Source organism: Saimiri boliviensis, chromosome 2 (assembly GCF_048565385.1).
Source record: "Saimiri boliviensis isolate mSaiBol1 chromosome 2, mSaiBol1.pri, whole genome shotgun sequence".
Lineage (NCBI taxonomy): Eukaryota > Metazoa > Chordata > Mammalia > Primates > Cebidae > Saimiri > Saimiri boliviensis.
Genome location: NC_133450.1, coordinates 38,671,818 through 38,695,011, shown reverse-complemented (window position 1 = coordinate 38,695,011; position 23,194 = coordinate 38,671,818). Strand labels below are relative to the sequence as shown.

Sequence of the window (23,194 nt, the reverse complement as noted above, 5' to 3'; positions counted from 1 at the left end):
TTTTATGCCGTTTTCTTACTTACTTGAGAAGTACATTTTGTGAGGTTTCTATAGCAAAGCCATCTTTCTGCCTGTGTGTAATTGGGTTTGCCTCTATACAAGTAAATATTCTGGCTTAAGCATTGGGCTTAACCATTGGTTTGAAAGTATAGGGGGGAAAAAAACACGAACATTGTAGAGCATAAAATATATTACAGATAATAGCGGGTAATCAGCCTGCAAAGGCCTTTAAAGATCTTCTTCTATCTCTCACTTGTCTGATCCAAACAAAAAATTAGATTTGGATCCGAATATACTAGTGAAGCCAGTAGGACTAGTGAGGTAAAGCAGTATGTATTGATTCTTCTTAAGGAAAATGTTAAAAGAGTTTATTCCCCTTGTCGCCACTACATTTTCATTCCTGTTGTGTAGCTATTCCCCCTAAATATGCACAGTCTTGAAACTTAGCTTTAAAAACCTTACTAAGATTATTAGGCAAAAGCAAACAAATCATAGCAGGATCTTGGTATTTTATCAGGCCTTTTTCAGCTATGATTACTTGCTACCTTATTCATTTCAGCACCAATTTTTTTTCTATGCTCTTTATTTATATGTGCTAGACAAATGCTAAGAAACTTCTCCAGTAAGACAGATTGGTTCCCCTGCAGAGCACCGTAGCCATAGTCTTCTCCAACCTTTGCTCTTTGGGTGACGCTCTGCCATTCATGCCCATGCTTTCTATTTACGTCAAGGACTAAAGATATGAATGATGGGCCGGGCGTGGTGGCTCAAGCCTGTAATCCCAGCACTTTGGGAGGCCGAGGCGGGTGGATCACAAGGTCGAGAGATCGAGACCAACCTGGTCAACATGGTGAAACCCCGTCTCTACTAAAAATACAAAAAATTAGCTGGGCATGGTGGCGCGTGCCTGTAATCCCAGCTACTCGGGAGGCTGAGGCAGGAAAATTGCCTGAACCCAGGAGGCGGAGGTTGTGGTGAGCCGAGATCGCGCCATTGCACTCCAGCCTGGGTAACAAGAGCGAAACTCCGTCTCAGAAAAAAAAAAAAAAAAAAAAAAAAAGTAAAAAAAAAGATATGAATGATGGAGAAAAGCTAGTAGATTGCATCCGTTTTCCTTGCTTTGCCTGGTTTCTAGTACCCCGATTCCATCATTTTTCACTTGGCGCCTCTTTAATTGTCCTTTGCCTGGAAGCATCAGCCAATCCTCAGGAGTGCTTGTTTGGGTGAATTTGACTTGGAGAGAAGCAGCAGTGACTGGGGAGAGTTTGACATCTGGAAACTAGCTTGTTGCCCTTCTGGTGTAGACAGCAGTCTCTGGATGATCTTTCTGCCCTGTTACACTGCTGATAGTTTCAGAGATGAGCCTACTCAAGGGTTTCTATCTCCAGTGTACTGCAAAAAATCAAACCACAGTGAACTCATAGCAAGCACCATTTTTTCTCAGTTCTTAAGAAAGGAAGGAGTCATTATTCCTGACCTCCTAATCTAGGTTATATAATCTGAAACATTCTGTGAGGATAATAAGGTAGAGGCAGGGATCTAGCATTTGCAAAAGTTTGATGTGAGAGCATGTGTTGTTCAAGGAAGGACAAGTTCAGTGTTGAAGTATAGATGGCCTGTTGGGCAGGGGAGCAGTGGAGCTGGAGGGACAGGCTGGGAACAGACCGTAGAGGCCCTGAAATCTCCTATGGAGTCTGGAGTTTATTCTGAGGAGTTTTAAGGGAGCGATATAATCTGATCTGTGTTTTTTTTTTAGAAGTTCTCCAAGTGCAGCAATGGATTGTAGTGTTCCAATAAAAGCCCTCTGATTTCAGGGCTGGAGGGAGAGAGACCAGGAAGACTCCAGGCTGAATAAGGCTTGAATTTGGGTGATGGCGGCAAGGTTGGAAAGTTAGTGGACAAATTTGAGAGCTGCGATGACTGGGTGGAGGGAAAGCGGGGGGAAATACATGAAAAGGTTGTATCCTGTTTCCTCCCTGTCTCAGTGTGAGACCTGGGACTCCTGTCTTCTGTCATCACTTCTTAGTTCTCCCACTTGTGAGATGCAAACTGTATTATAGGTCACCTCCTACTTCAGAAGTCACAATAGTATTTAAGAGCAAATGCATTTGAGCCTCTTTAAGAGGCCCACGACTGCAAGGAAATTAGATCAGGTCTTCAAAGTTAGCTGATGGTAGATGATCACATTTGGCATTGGCACATGTGACTCTTTTGCGCTCCCAGTGCCTGCTGGTGGAACTAAACCTCCACTGTGCCTTTGGCTGGCAAAAATGCTGGTAGGATCATAATGCATGCAGCTTCTGCAGAGACTTCTTTGGAATACCTCAGTAAATTTGGCTTCATGTTATCTCTATACTGAGCAAGATGGAAACCAGGGCTGAGCATGGTGGCTCATGTCTGTAATCTCAACACTATGAGAGGCTGAGATGAGAGAATCACTTGAGGCCAGGAGTTCAAGACCAACCTGGGCAGCGTAGCAAGACCCTGTCTCTACAAAATTTTAAAAAAATATTAGCCAGGTGTGGTAGCCTGCACCTGTAGCCCCAGCTGCTTGGGAGGCTGAGGCAAGATCAGTTGAGCCCAGGAGTTCGAGTTTGCAGTGAGCCATGATAGCACCACTGCATCTAGCCTGGGCAACAAAGTGAGATCCTATCTTTAAAAAAAAAAAAAAAAAAGATGGGCTGGGCACGGTGGCTTAGGCCTGTAATTCTAGCACTTTGGGAGGTCAGGTGAGCAGATCACAAGGTCAGGAGTTTGGGACCAGCCTGGCCAATATGGTGAAACCCTGTCTCTACTAAAAATACAAAAATTAGCTGGGCGTGGTGGCACATGCCTGTAGTCCCAACTACTTGGGAGATTGAGGCAGAATTGTTTAAACACATGAGGCCTAGCTAATTTTTATATTTTTAGTAGAGGCAAGGTCTCACCATGTTGGCCAGGCTGGTCTGGAACTCTTGACCTCAAATGGTCCACCTGTCTCAGCCTCCCAAAGTGCTTGGATTACAGGTGTGCACCTGGCCAGGCAAAGGATTTTTGAGCAGAAATTAAACTAGTGATTTTTGTCTTCCCCATGCTGGATATTTGAAAAAACCATAGAGGGGAAGGGAAGGCAGTCTGTATATGTATTCCATGACAGAGGGAGAAGCTGAAATAAAATGTGCTCCAAGAAGAAATAGGGCTGGGAGGAGGGAGTGGCAAGAATGATTCCAAATCAAGTATAATAATAATTATTTTTTAAAATAGGCTGGGCGTGGTGGTTCACGCCTATAATCCCAGCACTTTGGGAGGCTGAGGTGGGTGGATTGCTTGAGGCCAGGAGTTCGCAACCAGCCTGGCCAGCATGGTGAAACCCCATCTCCACTAAAAATGCAAAAATCAGCCAGGCACGGTGGCGTGGGCCTGTAATCCTAGGTACTCAGGAGGCTGAGGCAGGAGAATCACTTGGAGGCGGAGGTTGCAGTGAGCTGAGATCGTGCCACTGCACTCCAGTCTGGGTGACAAAGCAAGACCCTGTCTCAAAAACAAAAAACAAAACAAATAGATGTGCACCTTTTTCATTGAACTGGTGTGTCTGAGTGTGTACTAGGGAGGGGTTTGAAATCCAGGCTCTTTTCTCTCTGTAGAGGTTTAAGGAGTATATTGGAGTGGACTCACCTATTCCTATCCTTGTTTGGTCTGTTACAGTTTGGTGGCCTGTTTTGCAGTTTATATGTTACAGAAAAAGTACAGTGAATCTTTAATGTGTCCAGGCTGTAGGCAGAAATCCTGGATCTGAAACAGTACTAACATCTGAACGAATGAGCATATCAAGAAAGTATGATACCATTGATTTATAGCAACCATTATAGATCTTTGAAAGAAGAGCTGAATTCACTTTTGACATGAATTGATCTGGCTGTTATTTCCTCTGATGTAGATTGGCCCATGTGGAGGTAGGGAGAATAGAATGTCATGTTCTTTCACTGAAGCCATGCGGTGAGCAACTCTATCCAAATACAATGTCACACCTCTCAGTTGGAGACCCAGGAGGACTGACTGTGTGCCAGGAGTGAGGACAGGAGGTGATTACAGCTTACTAGGCAGGGCGAGCAGTTTGCCTTTGGAGTTCACCGAGCCTCATTAGCTCTTCCGTAGAGCTTAATGTGATTCCCATTTCTGTCTTTCCAGAAGCGCATACTGTGCCGCCTCCGTAGCCTCTCTGACCAACATCATCACTCCAGACCTCTTTGAGGGCACTGCGGAATGGATAGCAAGGTGAGAGAAGCCAGGATTTCTCCTGGCCTCTTGGAGAGCAGGCAGTCACGACTCTACTTCAGAAAAATAAAGAAAATGAAAAGGGACTTGGAAGGGAATACAAAAATCACAGGAGATACATTAGGTTTATCTAATGATTTTTTTAAAAATACTTAAACTGTCTTCCTTTTTCCAAACTTTCTTTAATGCCATATTATATTTTAGATTGGCAAAGATTAAAAAAAAAAAACACACACCTTGGTAAACAATATTGGTGAGAGTGAATGGATTTAACCAGTTTTTAGAGCAATTTGACAATATATCAAAGGTGCCCTTGCGTAGGACCCAGTCATTCCACTCCTACAGAAACTCACACACACACGGGAGACAGGAGCACAGGACTTGTTTATACGAGCAAAAAGTGCTGCGCAAGGTGGCTCACTCCTGTAGTCCCATCACTTTGGAAGGCTGAGGCAGGTGGATCACCTGAGGTCTGGAGTTCAAGACCAGCCTGACCAACATGAAGAAACCCCATCTCTACTAAAAATACAAAAATTAGCCAGGCATGTGCTGCATGCCTGTAATCCCAGCTATTTGGGAGGCTTAGGCAGGAGAATTGCTTCAACTCAGGAGGCAGAGGTTGTGGTGAGCCAAGATTGTGCATTGCATTCCAGCCTGGGCATCAAGAGTGAAACTCCATCTCAAAAAAAAAAAAAAAAAAAAAAGCAAAAAGCTGGAAACAGATTCAGTGCTTATAAGCACGAGATGGGTAAGTGTGGTATAGTTGCATCAGTGTATAATGTAGCAGTCAAAATGAATGAACTAGAGTTATGTGGATCAATATGGAAAAATCTCTATGTTGAGTTAAAAGAATGAAAAGAAAATACAAAGAAAGCCCCAAAACTCTACAGATTAGCACATTTACTTAAAATCTGAAACATGCAAGAAAATTCTGTGTTGTTTCTGAGAAGAATCATGTGGTAATAATATAAAAACATACATAGGAAAGATGAAACACCAAATTTAGCATGGTGATTCTTGCTGTGGGGAGAGCAAAGGAAATGAGATAAGTCTACACAGGAGACTTCAGCTGTAATAGTTAACAATGAAGACCTGAATTAGTTATGACAATTAGTATATGACTAATTCTAAGCTAGGTATTAGATACATGTATGTTCTATATTTTATTTGCTATACTTTTCTGGATGCTTCAAATATTTCATAATTTTAAAAAGCAGAAGGTATATGAGAAACATATTATGATGGAATGATAGCCAAGCTGAGATACTGTTTTAGTTAAAAAATTTTTATTTTTATCAAAATAGTTATGTATTACCATGTAAATATAATTTACAGTGATACCAGATGATATGTTGAAATCATATCTGCTTTTTTTTGTGTAACTTTCAATGTCCTGGAGTTAATGGATATATCATGAATATACTTATCATGAATTCCTTCCCAAATTTTCTGTCAGAGCTATAAAAAATTACTCTAAACACAGTCAAAGCCTTCAGGTAACCTGTCTCTGTGTGTGCGTGCATTTTGAGTCGCCCCGCCTGGAGTCCTCTGCCCTCCTGCTTGGTCTGGACAGATTGCTCTCAGCTTGCTGCACAGCAGGCATCCCGAAGCTTCCTTTCAGCGTGAAATTCACTTCACTTCTCTCCTTCATTGAAGTTGCTGTCCTCTTTTTTCTTGGTTTTCTTATTTTCATGAAGCATGTACTCCAACAGATCCCAAAAAAAAGGGTACCTTGGAGATGCATTTTTAAGATCTTGAGTGTTATCTGTGTTCTAATCTCACACTTGATTATTTGGTTAGAGATTTCTAAATTGGAAATGGTATAAACTGTATTCTTTCTGAGTTTTGTAAGCGTTGCTTTGTTACCTTCTAGGTTCCAATGTCATTGTTAATAAGGCTGATAAAGGTAGTTACCAGTGTTTATTGAGGACTGTTACGCTCAATATGTAAGGTAGCTATAGTTGACAGCTGGAGAGTAGGCACTGCCTGTGTTTGGTTCTCATTTATATTTTGTGTTTCTCAGCTGAGATTTCCCATCTTTTTATTCTTTATGAGTGTATTTTTCTTCACTTTGCTGTGGTAAGTATGTAATTATAATGTCTGCTTTAAATTGCTTGTCTGGGAATTTCCACATCTGTGTGTCCTGAGTTGGCATGTCAGCTCCATGAGTCTTCCTGTGCCGAGTGGCGTTGTGTTGTACCCTGGACATTGTGAAATGATGGTGGAGGTGTCATATAACAGAACGGTATGGATTCTGTTGGGTTGCCCCGAATGGTGTTGGTGTTTTCGGTTTAGCAGGCAATCAGCTTGGCCAGACTCAAGCTGCAAACAGCCACTCCTGCAGTGGCTCAGAGCTCAGTTCTTGCTTAGAAGTTGCTTTGTTTCCCCAGCACGTGTGTGGAAACTTGAACTGAGTTTAAACGCAGAATTTGGGGTTTTTCTTCTTGGACTTTCCTGTTTCTGGATTCCTCTGCAGTTTCTGGCAGCCTGCGTCTTCCTGCCAGAAGGATGGTTGGCTTCCCATTAGAGGGTTGGCTGCCTGCCCCAGACCCCTGACCCCTGGCCTGCTGCTGCCGCCCTGGGCTACAGCTGCCATCCTGAGGGCAAACCAGAGAGAAAAAGTTGTGGGGGAAGGGAGGGACTAATTGTGTGCTGTTCTCTCTTCTAAGTTTCAAACTCCCCCAAAATCTGCCTGCCTTTTTTCAGTCAGCTGAGCCCTCAGGAAGCTGTTTTTTTTTGTGTTTTGTTTAGTGTACAGCTGTCATTTGCAGGAGGGTTGATTGGTTAGGCACTGACTAGACACGGAACTCTGACAGCCTGGCTTTGAAGCCCCGTTTTGCCGTTTTCTATTCTCCTCTCCTCTCTTCTTTTCTCCTCTTCTTTCTTTCTTCCTCTTTATCTCTCGTTCATTCTCTCTTTCTCTCTTTCTTTTTTGAGACAGTCTTATCTTTTGCATAGGCTGGACTGTAGTGGTGTGATCACAGCTCGATAATGCAGCCACCACCTCCCGGACACAGCCAATCCTCCCATCTCAGCCTCCCAAGTAGCTGGTACAACAGGCACGTGCCACCATAACTGGCTAATGTTTAAAATTTTTTTTTGTAGAGGTGGGGTCTGTCTGTGTTGCCCAGGTGGGGCTTGAATTCCTGGGCTCAGGCCATCCACCCACCTTGACCTCCCAAAGTGCAAGGATTACAGGTATGAGCCACTGCGCCTGCCTTTTCTTTTCTTTTTTTTTTTTGAGACAGGGTCTCGCTCTGTTGCCCAGGCTGGATTGCAGTGATATGATCACGGCTCACTGCAGCCTTGACCTCCTTGGGCTCAAGCAATCTTCCCACCTCAGCCTCCTGAGTAGCAGAGACCACAGGTGTACACCATGACACCTAGCTAATTAAAATTTCTTGTGTGGCCGGGCACGGTGGCTCAAGCCTGTAATCCCAGCACTTTGGGAGGCCGAGGCGGGTGGATCACGAGGTCAAGAGATCGAGACCATTCTGGTCAACATGGTGAAACCCCATCTCTACTAAAAATACAAAAAATTAGCTGGGCATGGTGGCACGTGCCTGTAATCCCAGCTACTCAGGAGGCTGAGGCAGGAGAATTGCCTGAACCCAGGAGGCGGAGGTGCGGTGAGCCGAGATCGTGCCATTGCACTCCAGCCTGGGTAACAAGAGCGAAACTCCGTCTCAAAAAAAAAAAAAAAAAAAAAAAATTTCTTGTAAAGACAGAGTCGAACTGTGTTGCCAAGGCTGGTCTTGAACTCCTGGTTTCAAGCAGTCTTCCTGCCTTAGTCTCCCAAAGTGCTGGAATTACAGGTGTGAGCCACCATGGCCAGCCAGCCTGCCATTTCTAATTAGCTTTATGCTTGGACAAGTTATTGCACTGCTCTGTGTCATAGTTTCCTTATATGTCAAGTGGTGGGATACTGAATTTTATTAATTTCTTTGTTTTTTGAAACAGGGTCTCACTTTGTCATCCAGGCTGGGGTGCAGTGGTATGTTGTTGGCTTACTGCAGCCTTGACCTCCTGGGTTCAAACGATCCTCCTGCCTCAGCTTTCCAAGTAGCCAGGATTACAGACGCATGCCACTGCACCTGGCTAATTTTTGTGTTTTTAGTAAAGACGAGGTTTCTACATGTTGCCCAGGCTGGTCTTAAGCCCCTGAGCTCAAGCAATCCTTCCAGAGTGCTGGGATTATAGGCGTGAGCCACCACAGGCAGCTTTTAAATTTTATATTAAGCTGAAATACAAAGAAATCAAGTGGATTCCATTGTGCTATACTGCCTGCCAATGCCATTGTGATTCCTAATTCTCTTTGTTTTTTTCATCTGTCTCTTTCTCCATCCCCATCCTGTCCTCCTTTAAGGCTTATTCTTTTTGTTTTCTTATTTCTGAGTTGGAGTCTTGCTCTGTCACGCAGCCTGGAGTGCACTGGCGTAATCTCAGCTCACTGCAACCTCAGGTGCCCGCCACCATGCCCAGCTATTTTTTGTATTTTTACTAGAGATGGGGTTTCACCGTGTTGGTCAGACTGGTCTCAAATTCCTGACCTCAAGTGATCTGCCCTCCTCGGCTTCCCAAAGTACTGGGATTTACAGACATGAGCCACTGTGCCCAGCCTGGAATCTTTATTCTTGTTCAGAAACTTGACGATGAATCTTGATGTGGATTATTTTTCATTCATTGTGCTGGACACTCAGTTTGGAAGTACATAGGCTTTAGTACCAAGAAACTTCATTATAGTATTTCTTTGATAATTTCTTCTCTTGCATTTTCTGTGTTTGCTTTTTTTTCTTTTTTTTTTTTTTTTTGAGACAGAGTCTTGCTGTTGTTGCCCGAACTGGAGTGCAATGGCACAATCCTGGCTCACTGGAATCTCTGCCTCCCGGGTTCCAGCAATTCTCCTTCCTCAGCCTCCTGAGTAGCTGAGATTACAGGCTCCCACCACCATGGCTGGCTAGTTTTTGTATTCATAGTAGAGATGGGGTTTCACCATGTTGGCTAGGCTGGTCTTGAACTCCTGACCTCAGACCTCAGGTGATCTGCCTACCTCAGCCTCCCAAAGTGCTGGGATTACAGGCATGAGCCACAGCACCTAGCCAAAATATGACATCCCATTAGTACATTTGATTGACTGACTTTTAAAAATAATGTGTTGCCTGGTTTCCATCTCTTAATCCTTCTTCTTGTACTTTGAGAGATACTCTTACTATTTCGCTTCTAATCCTCTTCTTTTTATTTGTGTAATCCTATTTTTGGTTTTCCAGAGCTCAGTTTTACTCCCTGACTACTTTTTTATATACTTGTTATTTTCTGCAGATATTTTATCCTTTCAGTAGTCTTAACTTCATATAATAGTTTATGTAAAGATACAACTTTAAAAGGTTTTCTTCTGTTCTCTGTCTTATTTTCTTCAATTTATTTTTGTTTTGGTCTCCTGTTTCATAGTAGAGACTGTGGTCAAACGTCTGGTACTCTACAGCTGTCTGTTCATGTTTAAGGGTCCAGCAGTGAAAAGCTGCTGGGAGCTCTGTGTGAGGGTCAGCAGGATCAAGCCATTCGTTGGGGAATTCTCAAAGCAATATCTGTAGGCTCTTTCCCTTGGGCTTATCGGTTTCCTCAGAGAGGAATCTTCTCTATTCCGGCTTGGAGTATGAAACTGGGAGCCTTGTGTGAAATACACAAAGGGAATGGGGCTAGGGGTATTGTATTGAGATTACTGACTCTCAATCCCATTTGGTACAGTGCTCTCTCCTTCTCTTAGCTTGTTGGAGAATCTGGAATTCAGATCCTTTTGATTAAACCTCAGAAAGTTCCCATCTTCTGCTGGCTTTGAGTAGGGGACTTAAAAGTTCTGATTCTTATATAGGTTTGCAACCAACAAACTTGGTTCAGATGCATTCCGCTTTGCAGAGGTACCCTGTATCTCTAATCTTGGAGCCTTTTATTGGAGCAGATCACCTTGCTTTTTGCTGCCCCTCTCCCACCCCTACCCTTTGGCTAGGGAAGGTTTCTTTATTCTGCTAAGTCAGTTATTTCTTACCCTTCTTGTGTTAGTCCATTTTGCATCACTGTAAAGGAATACCTGAGGCTGGGTAACTTATAAAGAATAGAGATTTATTTGGCTCATGGTTCTACCATTGCCACCTGGCCTAATTATAATTTTTAAAAATTTATTTTTGAATAGTATAAAGATTCATTATAAAAACTTTTTGAAGAAAGAGTAGAACAAAAAGGAAAAATATTGCCAGTAGACCTGTTCTCAAAGATCACCAGAGGCCAGGTGCAGTGGCTCATGCCTGTAATCCCAGCATTTTGGGACGCTGAGGTGGAGGATTCCTTGAGGCCAAAGTTCAAGACCAGTCTGGGTAACATGGCAAAGTGCCATCTCTACAAAAAATATAAAAACTTGGCTGGGTATGGTGACACACACCCACAATTCCAGCTACTTGGGAGGCTGAGGTGGGAGGATTACCTGAGTCTAGGAGGTTGAGGCTGCAGTGAGCCGTGATCTGTAGTCAGCCTGGGTAACAGAGTTTAGACCCTGTTTAAAAAATAAAGGATCACCAGAATTAGCAATCACTTTTCAATTTTATTTTAACTTGATGGTTATTACCCTGTATATATATGATTTTATAACTTTTTCCCAAAGAGTAATACTTTGAATTACTATGTTTCTTATACAAGCAGACTGTTTCTAAGTGTCTGGGTTTTTAACGTTTTATAGTTTTAATTGTACTTATTTTTTTAGAGATCTAGCCTCGTTCGTTCACCCAGGCTGGAGCACAGTGGCATGATCATAGCTCACTGCAGCCGTGGACTCCTGGCCTCAAGTGATCTTCTTGCCTTAGTCTCCTGAGCAGCTGGGATTACACATGGGAGCCACCAGGCCCAACTTCTTCTTTTTTTTTTTTTTGAGAAGACATTTCCAAAAGTTAATTAGTTGGCATCTTTTTTTTTTCACTCATAGTTGTGATGGCTCACACCTTAATCTGAGTGAACTCTTTCTCTGCCACCCAGGATGGTCCTTGTGTATGTCCACTCACCCGCCACTCAATCTGCTTTTCTCAATCTCTTCTCAGGTGTCAGAACTGGGAAGGCGGCATTGGTGGGGTACCAGGGATGGAAGCGCACGGTGGCTATACCTTCTGTGGCCTGGCCGCACTGGTAATCCTCAAGAAGGAACGTTCCTTGAACTTGAAGAGTTTGTTAGTAAGTGTCTTTCGAGCCATCCTCCTCCCAGGCCCCAGGTCATTGTGATGTGATTGTACTCAGACACGCAGGCTTCAAGAGAGTTTGGCTATGGGAAGGGCTAACAGAGTTAGCTCTGTTCCAACACAGAGGAAGGAGTGAGCAGCTGCTCTGTCTTGGCTCCCCTTTCTGCCTTTCTGTCTTCCTGCTTAGAACTTTTAATAGTGTGTAGACTGCATAGACTGTCCTGCAGACGTCTGGTGTGAGCAGTGCCAGATGTCTGTACCTTCCTTATACTTCAGTGTTGTAGAACTAGAGGTTATTGTGTGTTATCGAAAGAATCTCCTAAGAGGAAAAGTTACGAGAAGGGCTTTGCAGCATTTTGAAACCACACTTACTGCCTGCTGCACTATGTAAACATTTAGTACCTGCATTTAAATGAGTTGTCTAGGCAGAGCTGGCTAATTGCATTGAGAAGGCAGCTAAAACATTTCTATCTGGACCCCAAGCTCCTGGCCAATATTCAGAAGAAGCTCAGAAAGCAGTCAGCTTCCGGGAGTCACTAGATTATAGTTAAATGGTGAGTGGGTGCACAGACACACACACCTCCACAGCCACCAAGGAGAAGGCATTCCCCGTCATGTCACTGGGGGAGCATGTACCCCCTGACCATGATCTCAAAGCAAACCAGCTGCAACTGACATGCAGCACCCCTCCCTGAGTTCAGATGCCAGGCTCCTGTTGTGCGGCCCACTGTGAGCTTCCTGGAGAGTTTCTGTTGTACTCCATAGAGATGTAACCTGCAGTGTCTTGCCTCCACTTTCAGAAAGCCTCCCCCGGCATAGCCTTTTTAAAGATTCGTGAAGGCTTGAAGGCTTATGCTGAAACGGCCAACTTTGTGTGCGAACTTGAGAGTTTCTCAGATGTTTTAAAATCTGATCACCAGTAAGGGATGAAATGAAAAAGTGCCATCTCCCAGGCAGAAATCAGGAATGTGATTAGGGAGTCCTCAGTTATGATGCCAGCGTTCTAGATTTGAACGCTGTCCCTACTGCTTCTGAGATGTGGGACCTTAGCCAAATTGTCTAATCTCTTTTAGCTTGATATTTTTTTCTTTTATAAGGTAGGGACAACAATCCTTATTTTTTGAAGGTTAAAGGAAAGAACATTTATAAACAGCTTGGCACATAGTAGGTGCTTAATAAATGTTAGTGTCCCTCTAACCCAGAGTAATAATCTTTTCGGCACAAGGGACCAGTTTTGCGGGAGACAGTTTTTCCGTGGACCTGTGGTTGGGGGATGGGATGGGGATGATGGTTTTGAGATGATTCAAGTACACGACATTTATTGTGTACTTTATTTTTATTATTATTACACTGTAATAGATAATGAAGTAATTATACAACTCACTAGGATGTAGAATCAGTGGGAGCTCTGAGCTTGTTTTCCTTCAACTAGACAATCCCATTTGGGGGTGATGGGAGATAGTAACAGATCATCAGGCATTAGACTCATGTAGAGCATGCAGCCTAGATGCCTGGCACACGCAGTTCACAGTAGGGTTTGCGCTCCTCTGAGAATCTAATGCTGCCGCTGATCTATCAGGAGGTGGAGCCCAGGCAGTAATGTGAGCAGTGAGGAGCAGCTGTAAATGCAGATGAAGTTTCGCTGGCTCACCTACCACTCACCCTCTGCTGTGCAGCCTGGTGTGGCCTGGGGGTTAGGGACCCCATACTACTCCCATTTGCTTTGGGAGAAGTAGGACCTGTATCTGAAGTATGAATTCTTATAGCCCAAGGAAACAGAACAAATCCATGGGCTTGGGCCCTGGAAAAAATAAACTAGTCTGCTTAAAAACATTTCAGCCCTGTGTTAAGTAGAAATGAAGAATGGACTTCCCGCTGCAGTGCCTGCTTTCGCTTTACCTGACTAATGTTTAGCCCATTTCCATTACCTGCTGGAAGCACTGCTTCATTTAAGACCAACCAAGGATATCTAAATACCTGAATCTGCAGTACAGTGTTTTATATCTCTTTTAAGAATTTGTGACGGTGACTGTCTATGGGCAGGTGTTGCCTTGAACAGGGATATAATCTAAACTACAGCTTTTAGGGGAGGGCTGGCCCCCACTTCCATCAAGGGTCCCAGTGGCTTCTTTCAGGAACTTTACCTAGTAAGACTCTAGATACAGGGAATGCCCTACCCTGTGCCCTTTCGGCTCAGTGAGGCAGCTCTGTAAGTCCGTGGCTGGAATGGTCTAGGTGGGCTAGGGAGGGAAAAGGAAATGTCTTATCTGCTCAGCCAGTTGGTTCTGCTTATTCCCAGGGACCAAACCCATGACTATCTTGATCTTTGTAGTAGAGTGTGTTTAGAAAACTTGTAGATAAGCAAGGAATGGTGGTATCGTGTGTGACCACTGGGTGACATCAAGACATATTTTACATCTTCACAGTAAAAGATTTTCTCGTATCGGCCACAGATGGACAGAGTTGTCATTTGGTAATCAGAATGAATGGTGTCTGCTTTCAGGCCTGCTGGTGACTTGCTAAGAGACCTCAGGTCAGTTTCCCCAGGTGCCAAGTAAAAGTGAGAAGCAGCTTGAGATCATCTGATGACATGTAGCACAAAATTTGATTTATCTGCTTTTAATAAACTTCCCTGTTCAGGGAAATAATAAGAAATGAGTCACTGGTAGTCTTGCCTCAAATTTCCAACTTAAGCCATGTTTATTCAGAGACTTTGAAGATCTCCTTACAAACCAGCTTGGCCTCTTTATCCTCTCAGCACTGGCACTGCTTTGGAACCCAGGAAAAGGTTGTTGTCTGCTAGACATTGAGCAGAGATCAGGGCTGGATGCCTCCAAGATTGGTTTAAATGCTTCACTCTGTGTCTTTGGCAGTGAGGGGAGGGAAAGGAAGAAAACCAGAGCACCGAAACTGGAGTGCCGAGCAGCCACGAGATAGGAAACTCTCCATCCCACAGATTGATTACTGGAGATCCTGTTGGGCTGGATTTTGTCTCTTTTAGGCTACAACTGCCTTTCCCATCTGTGTCTCCTCAGCAATGGGTGACAAGCCGGCAGATGCGATTTGAAGGAGGATTTCAGGGCCGCTGCAACAAGCTGGTGGATGGCTGCTACTCCTTCTGGCAGGCGGGGCTCCTGCCCCTGCTCCACCGTGCACTGCATGCCCAAGGTGAGCCCGGGGAGCTGTTTGCTGCGGCTAGATGATTGCCTTCCACTACTCACAAAGTCTGGAAGCCCGGCATGCTTTCTTAGAGGTGTTGAAATGAGCTCTGTCTCTCCTGGATTTTGAGCGCCCTGAGTGGAACCTCATGCCATGGGGCATGCGAATGGAGAGTACGATTTGGTTTCATTCGTTTAGTGTCATTCTTTGCTTCTTCAAATTGGCTATGACAGAATGAGCTCCCTTGAAATTGCTATGGGGAGCAGTGAGGAAGTGGGTACTGCTTCTGTGTTATCTGGAAGGAGCAGCCCACTCCTGTCCTGGGCTCTTTGGTGACTACCATCTCCTCTGGGTTCAAGGCAGAGCTGAAAACCCACAGTGTTGCAACAGTCACTGTCGCAACGGCAACAGGAAAGGCAACTGCATAAAGGGGTAGAGAACCAGAACCCATGGAGAAAAAACTCCCCGTGTCTGGCTGCAGAGTTGTCACCGTTAGAAATGTTTTATGTTACATTCGTTGAACAAGCCTAAATGCGAGTTTGCTCCACCTGCACCACTGGAGTAGAAAAATCCACGTTCGTTTCTGTGGGGTCTCAAATGGGAATGCAAAACCGAAGTAGTTAGCGAGCAAAAACTCGGGGAACATTCTCTCCTTGTCTCTTGAAACCTCGGTCTGCTTGCTAACTCCTGCACCATCTTTCTCATTTACTTGATGTGAGAGCAGGTGTCTCTGAGCAGACCGGTGGGACGGGGGAGTTTTGGGGCCCTGCTCGTTGCTGATCGGTTTTTGGAGTGAGATCCCTGGGTCCGGAGAGAAGCTGTTCTTTGGGCTTAGTTGGATAATGTAACTGTTCAAATATGAAAGATGAGATTCTTTTCTGTCCCTCCTCACATGTTTTCTCCTTGTTTAACTGTTTCTGAGCCCCACTTTTTTTTTTTCCCCAAGATGGAGTCTTGCTCTGTTGCCCAGGCTGGAGTGCAGTGAGGTGATTTCAACTCACCGTAACCTCTGCCTCCCAGGTTCAAGCAATTCTCCTGCCTCAGCCTCCTCAGTAGCTGGGACTACAGGCATGCTCCACCATGCCTGGCTAATTTTTGTATTTTTATTAGAGACAGGGTTTCACCATGTTGGCCAGGCTGGTCTCAAACTCCTGACCTCAGGTGATTTGCCCACTTCGGCCTCCCAAAGTGCTGGGATTACAGGCGTGAGCCACCCCACCCACCCGAGCCCCATTCTGTAGTTTCTTAATTTCCTTTGAGTTGTTGAGTTTTGACCATTTCTGACACTGGATTAAGGTAACAGAGTTTTCCTGGCCTGGGCCCACTGGGCTTTAAGTGTTAGTATTAAGGCATATAAGGCACTTACCCTTTGAACACAGCAAGTGCTCTGTCAGCAAGTGCAGTGACTCTGGAGCCTGCACGGTCTCTGCCTTGACCATTGGTAGGGAAGTCAGGAATTCCCCAAGCCCAGTATTTCTAAGTTAGAAAAAACTTGAGGTCACAGTGATCTCTTTATTTGGAACTGGTGAGGTCAAGCCCCTGGTAAAACTGTCAGTCTTTTACAAACCTGTCCCTGGCATGGATAAGCTGCAGTGATTCTGCAATCCCAGGGACGTCTGGAGAGAGCTCTAACAGGAGCACCACCTGCCAGAGTCTTCCGGGGGGGCTGCTGGTTAACATTTTGTTTATTGTAATAAACGTTCTAGAGGCTTGATGGCATTTCAAGCTTTGTCTGCGGAAAAGACTGCCCGTGAATCTTGGTGTTTGCACCTTTGTTCACTGGCTGGGAGAAGGCCTTTGTTGTCTGAGGTTCTCCTCCTCAGACACAGGGCGTCTCTTGAACTTGGAACAGACCAGGCGTCTGGAAAGAAGGGAAGTGTATTGTGAGGAGGGCAAAATACTGACCTTGGGAGTCAAAAGGGAATGCAGTGTAGAAAGATAGTCACAATATATACTGATCATATCAAAGCGGTATGTGTGTAATCCTGTTTTTAGTGAAGAGTTGACTCCAAAAAATTCATTGCAAGTATCTAGGATGTGAAATTACAGGTGGTGTTTGTTTCCTCTCTTGTTTGTATTTTCTTATCTAGGAAGATTAGAAATAGTATGTATTTCTTGCATAAAGACAACAAAAGTTACTTTATAAAAACAGGGATATTCTACACACAAAACAACAGCAGGGTGGGGGAAATATCTGTGACAAGTAATGAATGGCTAATTTTTTTAATTCGGAAAAAAATCATACAAATCAGTAACAAATGGATGGACAACCCAAGTGAAAAACAGGCAAAGGATCTGAAGAAAGAAGTCCCTGAGAAAGACATGTTCTTACTTTTTCTACTACAACTGCTACTATTACTAGTAGCGGAGATATCTCAAGCGCTCACTGTATGCCAGGGGCTGTACTGAGCTTTTCACATATATTTTTTCATTCGATTCTCAAAACAATCCTATGAAATAGGTTCCATTATTTATAGATGAGGAAACAAAGTACAGTGAGGCTAAGTGACCTGCTTTATAATACCTGATTGACACTCCCAGAGGTTAGTATGTAGTTTTGTGAATCCAGACTAGCTGGCAGGAGAACGCTGCCCTGCTCAGAACCACAGTAGGTGGCCATTAATCCAATGAAAAGTTGTTCAGCTCACTTGTAATTAAAGAAATGCTAATCAAAAGACTGGCACTATTTGTTTTTATTACCGGATTGGCAGAGATTAAAAAACTTGATACCCTATGGTGGGGAGAGTGAGAAAATAGTTCCTCTGTTACTGTTAGTGGGGAACGTAAAAAGGTAAATCATTTTTTTGGAGGGCAATTTGAAGACATCTGTTTAAATTATAAAGGTGCTTACCCTTTGAACACAGTGAGTGCACTGTCAGGAATTTACCTGCAGAGATATTAGCAAAGGATGTATATTGAATTGGAGTTTTAATAGCAGCCTAAATGCCCATCAGAAGGTTACAGGTTAAATTATAAAAATCTCTCCAGACAGTAGCTGCATACCATAGGCTGGTATGGAAGGCTTTCCAAGATACAACATGAAGCATAAGGGGCGGGGCCTGGAAGAGCCCCTGGACACACAGGCTGGGACGTACACAGCTTTTCCTAGAAGCCTACACAAAACCCCTTTAACAATGGGTGCCTTTGGGAGAAGAGTAGGAGACAGGAGGGACACTTAACTTTTTAGATTTTTTGTTTTGTTTTGTTTTGTTTTTTTGAGACAGAGTTTTGCTCTGTCACCCAGGCTGGAGTACAGTGGCACGATCTCGGCTCAATGCAACTTCTGCCTCCTGGGTTCAGTCAGTTCTCATGCCTCAACCTCCTGAGTAGCTGGGATTACAGGCATGCATCACCACACGCAGTTATTTTTTTCTATTTTTAGTAGAGACAGGGTTTTACCATGTTGGCCAGGCTGGTCTCGAACTCCTGGCCTCAAGTGATCCACCTGCCTTGGCCAGACAAAGTGCTGGGATTACAGGCATCAGCCATTGTGCCCAGCCAACTTTTTAGATTTTGTATCCTTCTGTGTTATATCGTGCCCTTTTTAAGAAACCATGTGTATTACTAATTTTATTTTGGTAAATGCACAAATACATTTTTTAAAAGGCATTGATCATATTGCTAACTCAAAAGCAAACAGAAGGCTCTACATAGTGCAGCATGTGGGTCTAGGCCACGCCCTGACCTGGCAAGCGACCCATCAGTGGCTCCATGCCAACGACTACCTTCCATGTATAGATGACAGTATTTGAGTAGAAGAAGGAATTATTATTAATAGCTTAAAATGCTGGGCATGATGGTTCACGCTTGTAATCCCAGCACTTTGGGAGGCCAAGGCAGGAGGACCTCTTGAGCACAGGAGTTCAAGACCAGCCTGGGCAATATAGTGAGAGCTTGTCTCTACAAAAAAATTAACAACAGTTAACCAGACATGATGGCATGTGCCTGTAGTCCTCCTAGCTACTCGGGAGGCTGAGGTGGAAGGATCACTTGAGTCTGAGAGGCAGAGTAAGCTGAGATCACGCCACTACACTCCAGCCTGGGCGACAGAGGCAAGACTCTGTCTCAACAAAGAAAAAAAAAGGCTTAAAAATATCAAGTGCTGACTAAATCAGTAAGTTATTTTTTGTTTTGTGGAGCAAAAGAAAGCAGCAGGCCTGTGAGTTTCCGTTTGGCTTGGTAGTTACTGGCTTCATGTATGTTCTTTGGTACATACCCTGGACTTTTCTTGCCCACCTGCGAAATTGAGCTACAGATGGCTGCACCTATCAGTTATGGTGTGGAACGACTTTTGATTTTTTTAGGTAAAAGGAACCTTTGAAATGCAAAATGACATTAGAATGAGGACCTATAATTTCAGGAAGAGGTAGAAAGGATTTAAAAGGCCGGTTCCAGTGCACCCTTACCACCCTGTAATCATATCTGCTTTCATCTTGTTGTGATTATGTGTACTGGAGTCCAAATTCAGGATTTCTGGAAGCTCCTTGTAGAGTTTTTGAACTTTGAGCTTCTAAGCTTCAATGATATAGGAAGTCACTGAAACAGTCTATAATCTTTTAAATAATAAACATAGCGTTTTCTTTTCAGATTCTAATTTTAGCCATAAGTTATCATTTACCTTATAATCATAGTCTTTTATTTGTTATACGATATGACACAGATGTACATTTTGTACAGATGTGTAACGCAGTTTCCTAAAGTTTAATAAATATGCTTTTTTAAGTAACAGCTTTGTTAAGATATAATATGCCATACAACGTATCTATTCAGTTGTGAACCATCATGAAAACAATTTTAGAACATTTTCATCACTCATCACCCCAAAAATCCCCATACACATTAAATATTGTTTTTAAAAAAATATTTTTTCAAAAAAATTTAAATATTGTTTAAAAAAGGAAATCACAAAGGAAAAACCAATAGTATGATTACATTATTAAGTATAAAATGTGTTTTATATTAAATTTTAAAATTAATTTTAAACAGTTTTAAACTCACATAACCGAAACAGAAGAGCAAAAAGGAGAGAATAGGTGCCGCATATGATGTAGACAAAGGGCAAATACGGGACAAAGCTAGATTAAAAAATTGACTGTTAGGTCTCAGAAGAGATATGCCAAATAGATATCATCATAGGGAAATACAAATATTAAACATAAACACAAGTTATGGAAAAATTTCCCCCCAGTTAGTAATCAGAGGCATGCAAATCAGAATAAACTATCAGGTACTATTTCTTTTTACCATTTTAGTTGCTAAGAATTTTTAAAAAGTGACTAAAGCTGGCCAGGCACGGTAGCTCACGCCTGTAATCCCAGCACTTTGGGAGGCCAAGGTGGGCACATCACCTGAGGTCAGGAGTTTGAGACCAGCTTGACCAACATGGTAAAACCCTGTGTCTACTAAAAATACCAAAAATTAGCTGGGCGTGGTGTCTCCTGCCTGTAATCCCAGCTACTCAGGAGGCTGAGGCAGGAGAATCACTTGAACTCAGGAGGTGGAGGTTGCAGTGAGCCGAGATTCTTAAATTCTAAATTCTTAAAGCAGTGTATCCGTATCTATTAATAGCTTTAAAAATATTTATTCCCTTTAACCGAATAATTCCACTGTGGTCAATCTATTTGAAGAAAATAATTCTAAGCATAGATAATAATTCTAAGCATTATCAGCATTATTGATAATGGCAAATAACTAGAAACAACCTTGGAAATAAGTAAAAGAAGGTAGAGTGAAGTCCCGTCATATATGTATGTATCTTCTATACAGTCCACTGTGCATACAGGTGAGGAAAAGAAAGGAAGGGGTTTAAAATAGTGTGAGTGTATCAAAGCATGTGGCCTGCAGCCAGCCTGAGATGTAGACTGGATGCGTCTCCTTAGGTCGGGCTCAGTTTCCTGTGTCTCTTAATGGGTGTTTCGGGTGAGTGTGACGCAGGGTTGAAGATGAGAGGCTTTTGTCCCTGGCTTTCAAATGTCAGCTGGCCACTGTCGCTCATCTAGTGCTCAACCTCGAAAACCCTTCCCCCATCTTTTTCTCTGTGTCTGTTTATTGAGAAATTTAATAAATTATTATTTTCTGTTTGAAATATTCAACAATTTGGGCTAGGCGCAGTGGCTCACGCCTATAATCCCAGCACTTTGGGAAGCCAAAGAGGGTGGATCACCTGAGGTCAGGAGTTCGAGACCAGCCTGACCAACATAGTGAAACCCTGTCTCTACTAAAAATACAAAAATTAGCTGGGCATAGTGGCACATGCTTGTAATCCCAGCTACTCAGGAGGCTGAGGCAGGAGAATCCCTTGAATCCGGGGGGGTGGAGGTTGCAGTGAGCCAAGATCATGCCATTGCCTCCAGCCTGGGCAACAGACTCAGACTCCATCTCAAAAAAAAAAAAAAAAAAAAAGTAAACATTCAACAGTTTAATATTTTGCTTAAATCTCTTTATGGACTGTATCATAAACTTTTCATGTTTATTTTTATAAATATTTTCCCTTTTCACTATTTTATCCAAAACATAAAAGGTTATTAATACCATAAGCTTTTATAATTTTCACCATAGAAATTTATATACTCACAAATATATATAAGACTTTTGGCTCAGTTCTTTTTATGATAGTTACCTTATATGTCCACTTAATGAAATACAGTATGGCTATTCACAATGATGGCTATGCAGATTATGTAGTGGAATAAAAAGTTTATGCCTATAGTGGTAAGTGAAAAACACAAGATACAGTTACAATAACTAGGTAGAAAAATGCATAGAAACAAAAAGATTGGAAGAAAGAAAAATTAAGCTTTCAGGTGCCATTTACCAATTGTTGGGCATTTTTTTTTTTTTAATGATTTATTGTTGGGCATCTTTTAGCCCAGGTATCAAACTATAAAATTGACCAGGGATTTAATGCACATCCTATATATGTATTTTTTAATCGGTTTCTATGCAGTTGTTTCTGCACACCTGCCCATGATTTGTCCCCCCTTCCTGCTTGATAACTGTGTGGCCCACAGAATTGTTTGACCATACTGATTGAACTTCAGAGTGAAGAAGTCCAGTTGCTTGTCAGTGCCTTAGTAGTATTACCAGAATACCCAGTTTTTGCTTGGATATCATATGATGCAGTAGGGCAGTTACTAGTAATGCTTCGCTGGAAAATTATTTGAGGTGAGAGTCAAGTTAGAGAATTCCCTTTGGAGATCAATTAAATTCAGGCTTAGAAAAGTAGAAGAAACAGACTTCATTACTCCTGTTAAGAATTATCTGAGCTAGTCAGTCTGGTTATTAAGTTATAGAGATGTGCTAGAGGGAATGTCTTTTGAAGTCCAGGGTAGAGTCATGGACCCAGTTGGGAACAGCTACCAAGGTCAGTCTGGAAAGGTAAGCTCAACGGCCAAGCTGGTTCACTGCCTGCCAGAGATGTCATTGAGGATCACTATTCACGTATATTTTACGTGGATTTCAAGAAAGTGAAAGTGCCACTTTGAACTGCTGCTCTTTGACACGTCAAAGTTCAGGAGAAGGGACGTGCTGTGCGTAGGACGTGGGGAAGATAGCAGTTGTACCAAGAATGAATGGAAGAAGAGAGGGAAACCTTGACTGTTCCCCAGGTAAGAAAGCGGAACTAGGTCATTAATACTTGGCTGGATCTTCCAGGTCCTTACTGACCCTTTGCCATTCAACAGGTGACCCTGCCCTTAGCATGAGCCACTGGATGTTCCATCAGCAGGCCCTGCAGGAGTACATCCTGATGTGCTGCCAGTGCCCTGCTGGGGGGCTTCTGGATAAACCTGGCAAGTGAGTGCTTTCTCTCTGGGGAGGGAAGGGAGAGGGGAGGAGAGAGCAGAGGGGTGTGCACCTCAAGCCCACTCAGAGCCAGACCTTGAGAGCAGAGGTGTCACTCTTAGTGCCTGCATAGTGCTAGGTTGTATGGCAAAAAGCACCCCAGTGGGGAGCACCCCTTGAGACCATTTATCCTGGCATCTCCAGCTGCCTGTCTTGTCCCTCAACTTGCATGCATCCCCCACCCCCACCAGACAGGGAAACAGATTGCTGGGTAGATAACCTTCTTTTTTTCAATTGGTCTAAATAGAATAGGATAGTGTTTTGCAACCCCCAAGTGGTGGTAGAGGCTGTAATCATGACAACTATTACAGAGTGGATTAAATGATTAAGCTCAAATCTGAGGTGCCTTAGGTGCTATAAAAGAAAAAGGGAAATGAAGTCAGTCCTCCAACCTTTGATACTCACCCTCTGTCTCCCCCGCCCCAACACACATCTTGCTGCCCTTGCCATCCAGGGGAAGTCCTGGTCCCGCAATTTGTCAGGAAGAATGTGGCCTATTTCTAGTTATTTAGGTATTTTTCTAGAGAATTGGACTGATTTATCACTAGTACTGCCCCTGGAGAGCCTGTTCCACAAGACAGCTGGAGAGACTGACAGTAAAATTACATTTCCCTTTAACCATTAATAGTTTAAGGTAAAAAAAGAAGAAAAGAAAAAAATTAAAGTTCTTGTTGCTGGGCAGGACTGGAGGATGGGACTTCTATTTTATTGTGTCTTATTTT

The 23,194-nt window shown here is 43.2% G+C and overlaps 1 protein-coding gene across 3 annotated transcripts in view; it reads left to right on the top strand.

Moving 5' to 3' along the window:
- FNTB (farnesyltransferase, CAAX box, subunit beta) overlaps positions 1-23,194 on the top strand; it is a 91,534-nt gene that overhangs the window by 59,909 nt on the left and 8,431 nt on the right. For all 3 annotated transcript variants that reach the window (XM_074393117.1, XM_074393118.1, XM_003924430.4), the window contains 4 exons: positions 4,168-4,254; positions 11,337-11,466; positions 14,507-14,639; positions 22,313-22,424. In XM_074393117.1, coding sequence (XP_074249218.1) covers positions 4,168-4,254; positions 11,337-11,466; positions 14,507-14,639; positions 22,313-22,424 — 462 coding nt within the window. The remainder of the gene's footprint in view (positions 1-4,167; positions 4,255-11,336; positions 11,467-14,506; positions 14,640-22,312; positions 22,425-23,194) is intronic.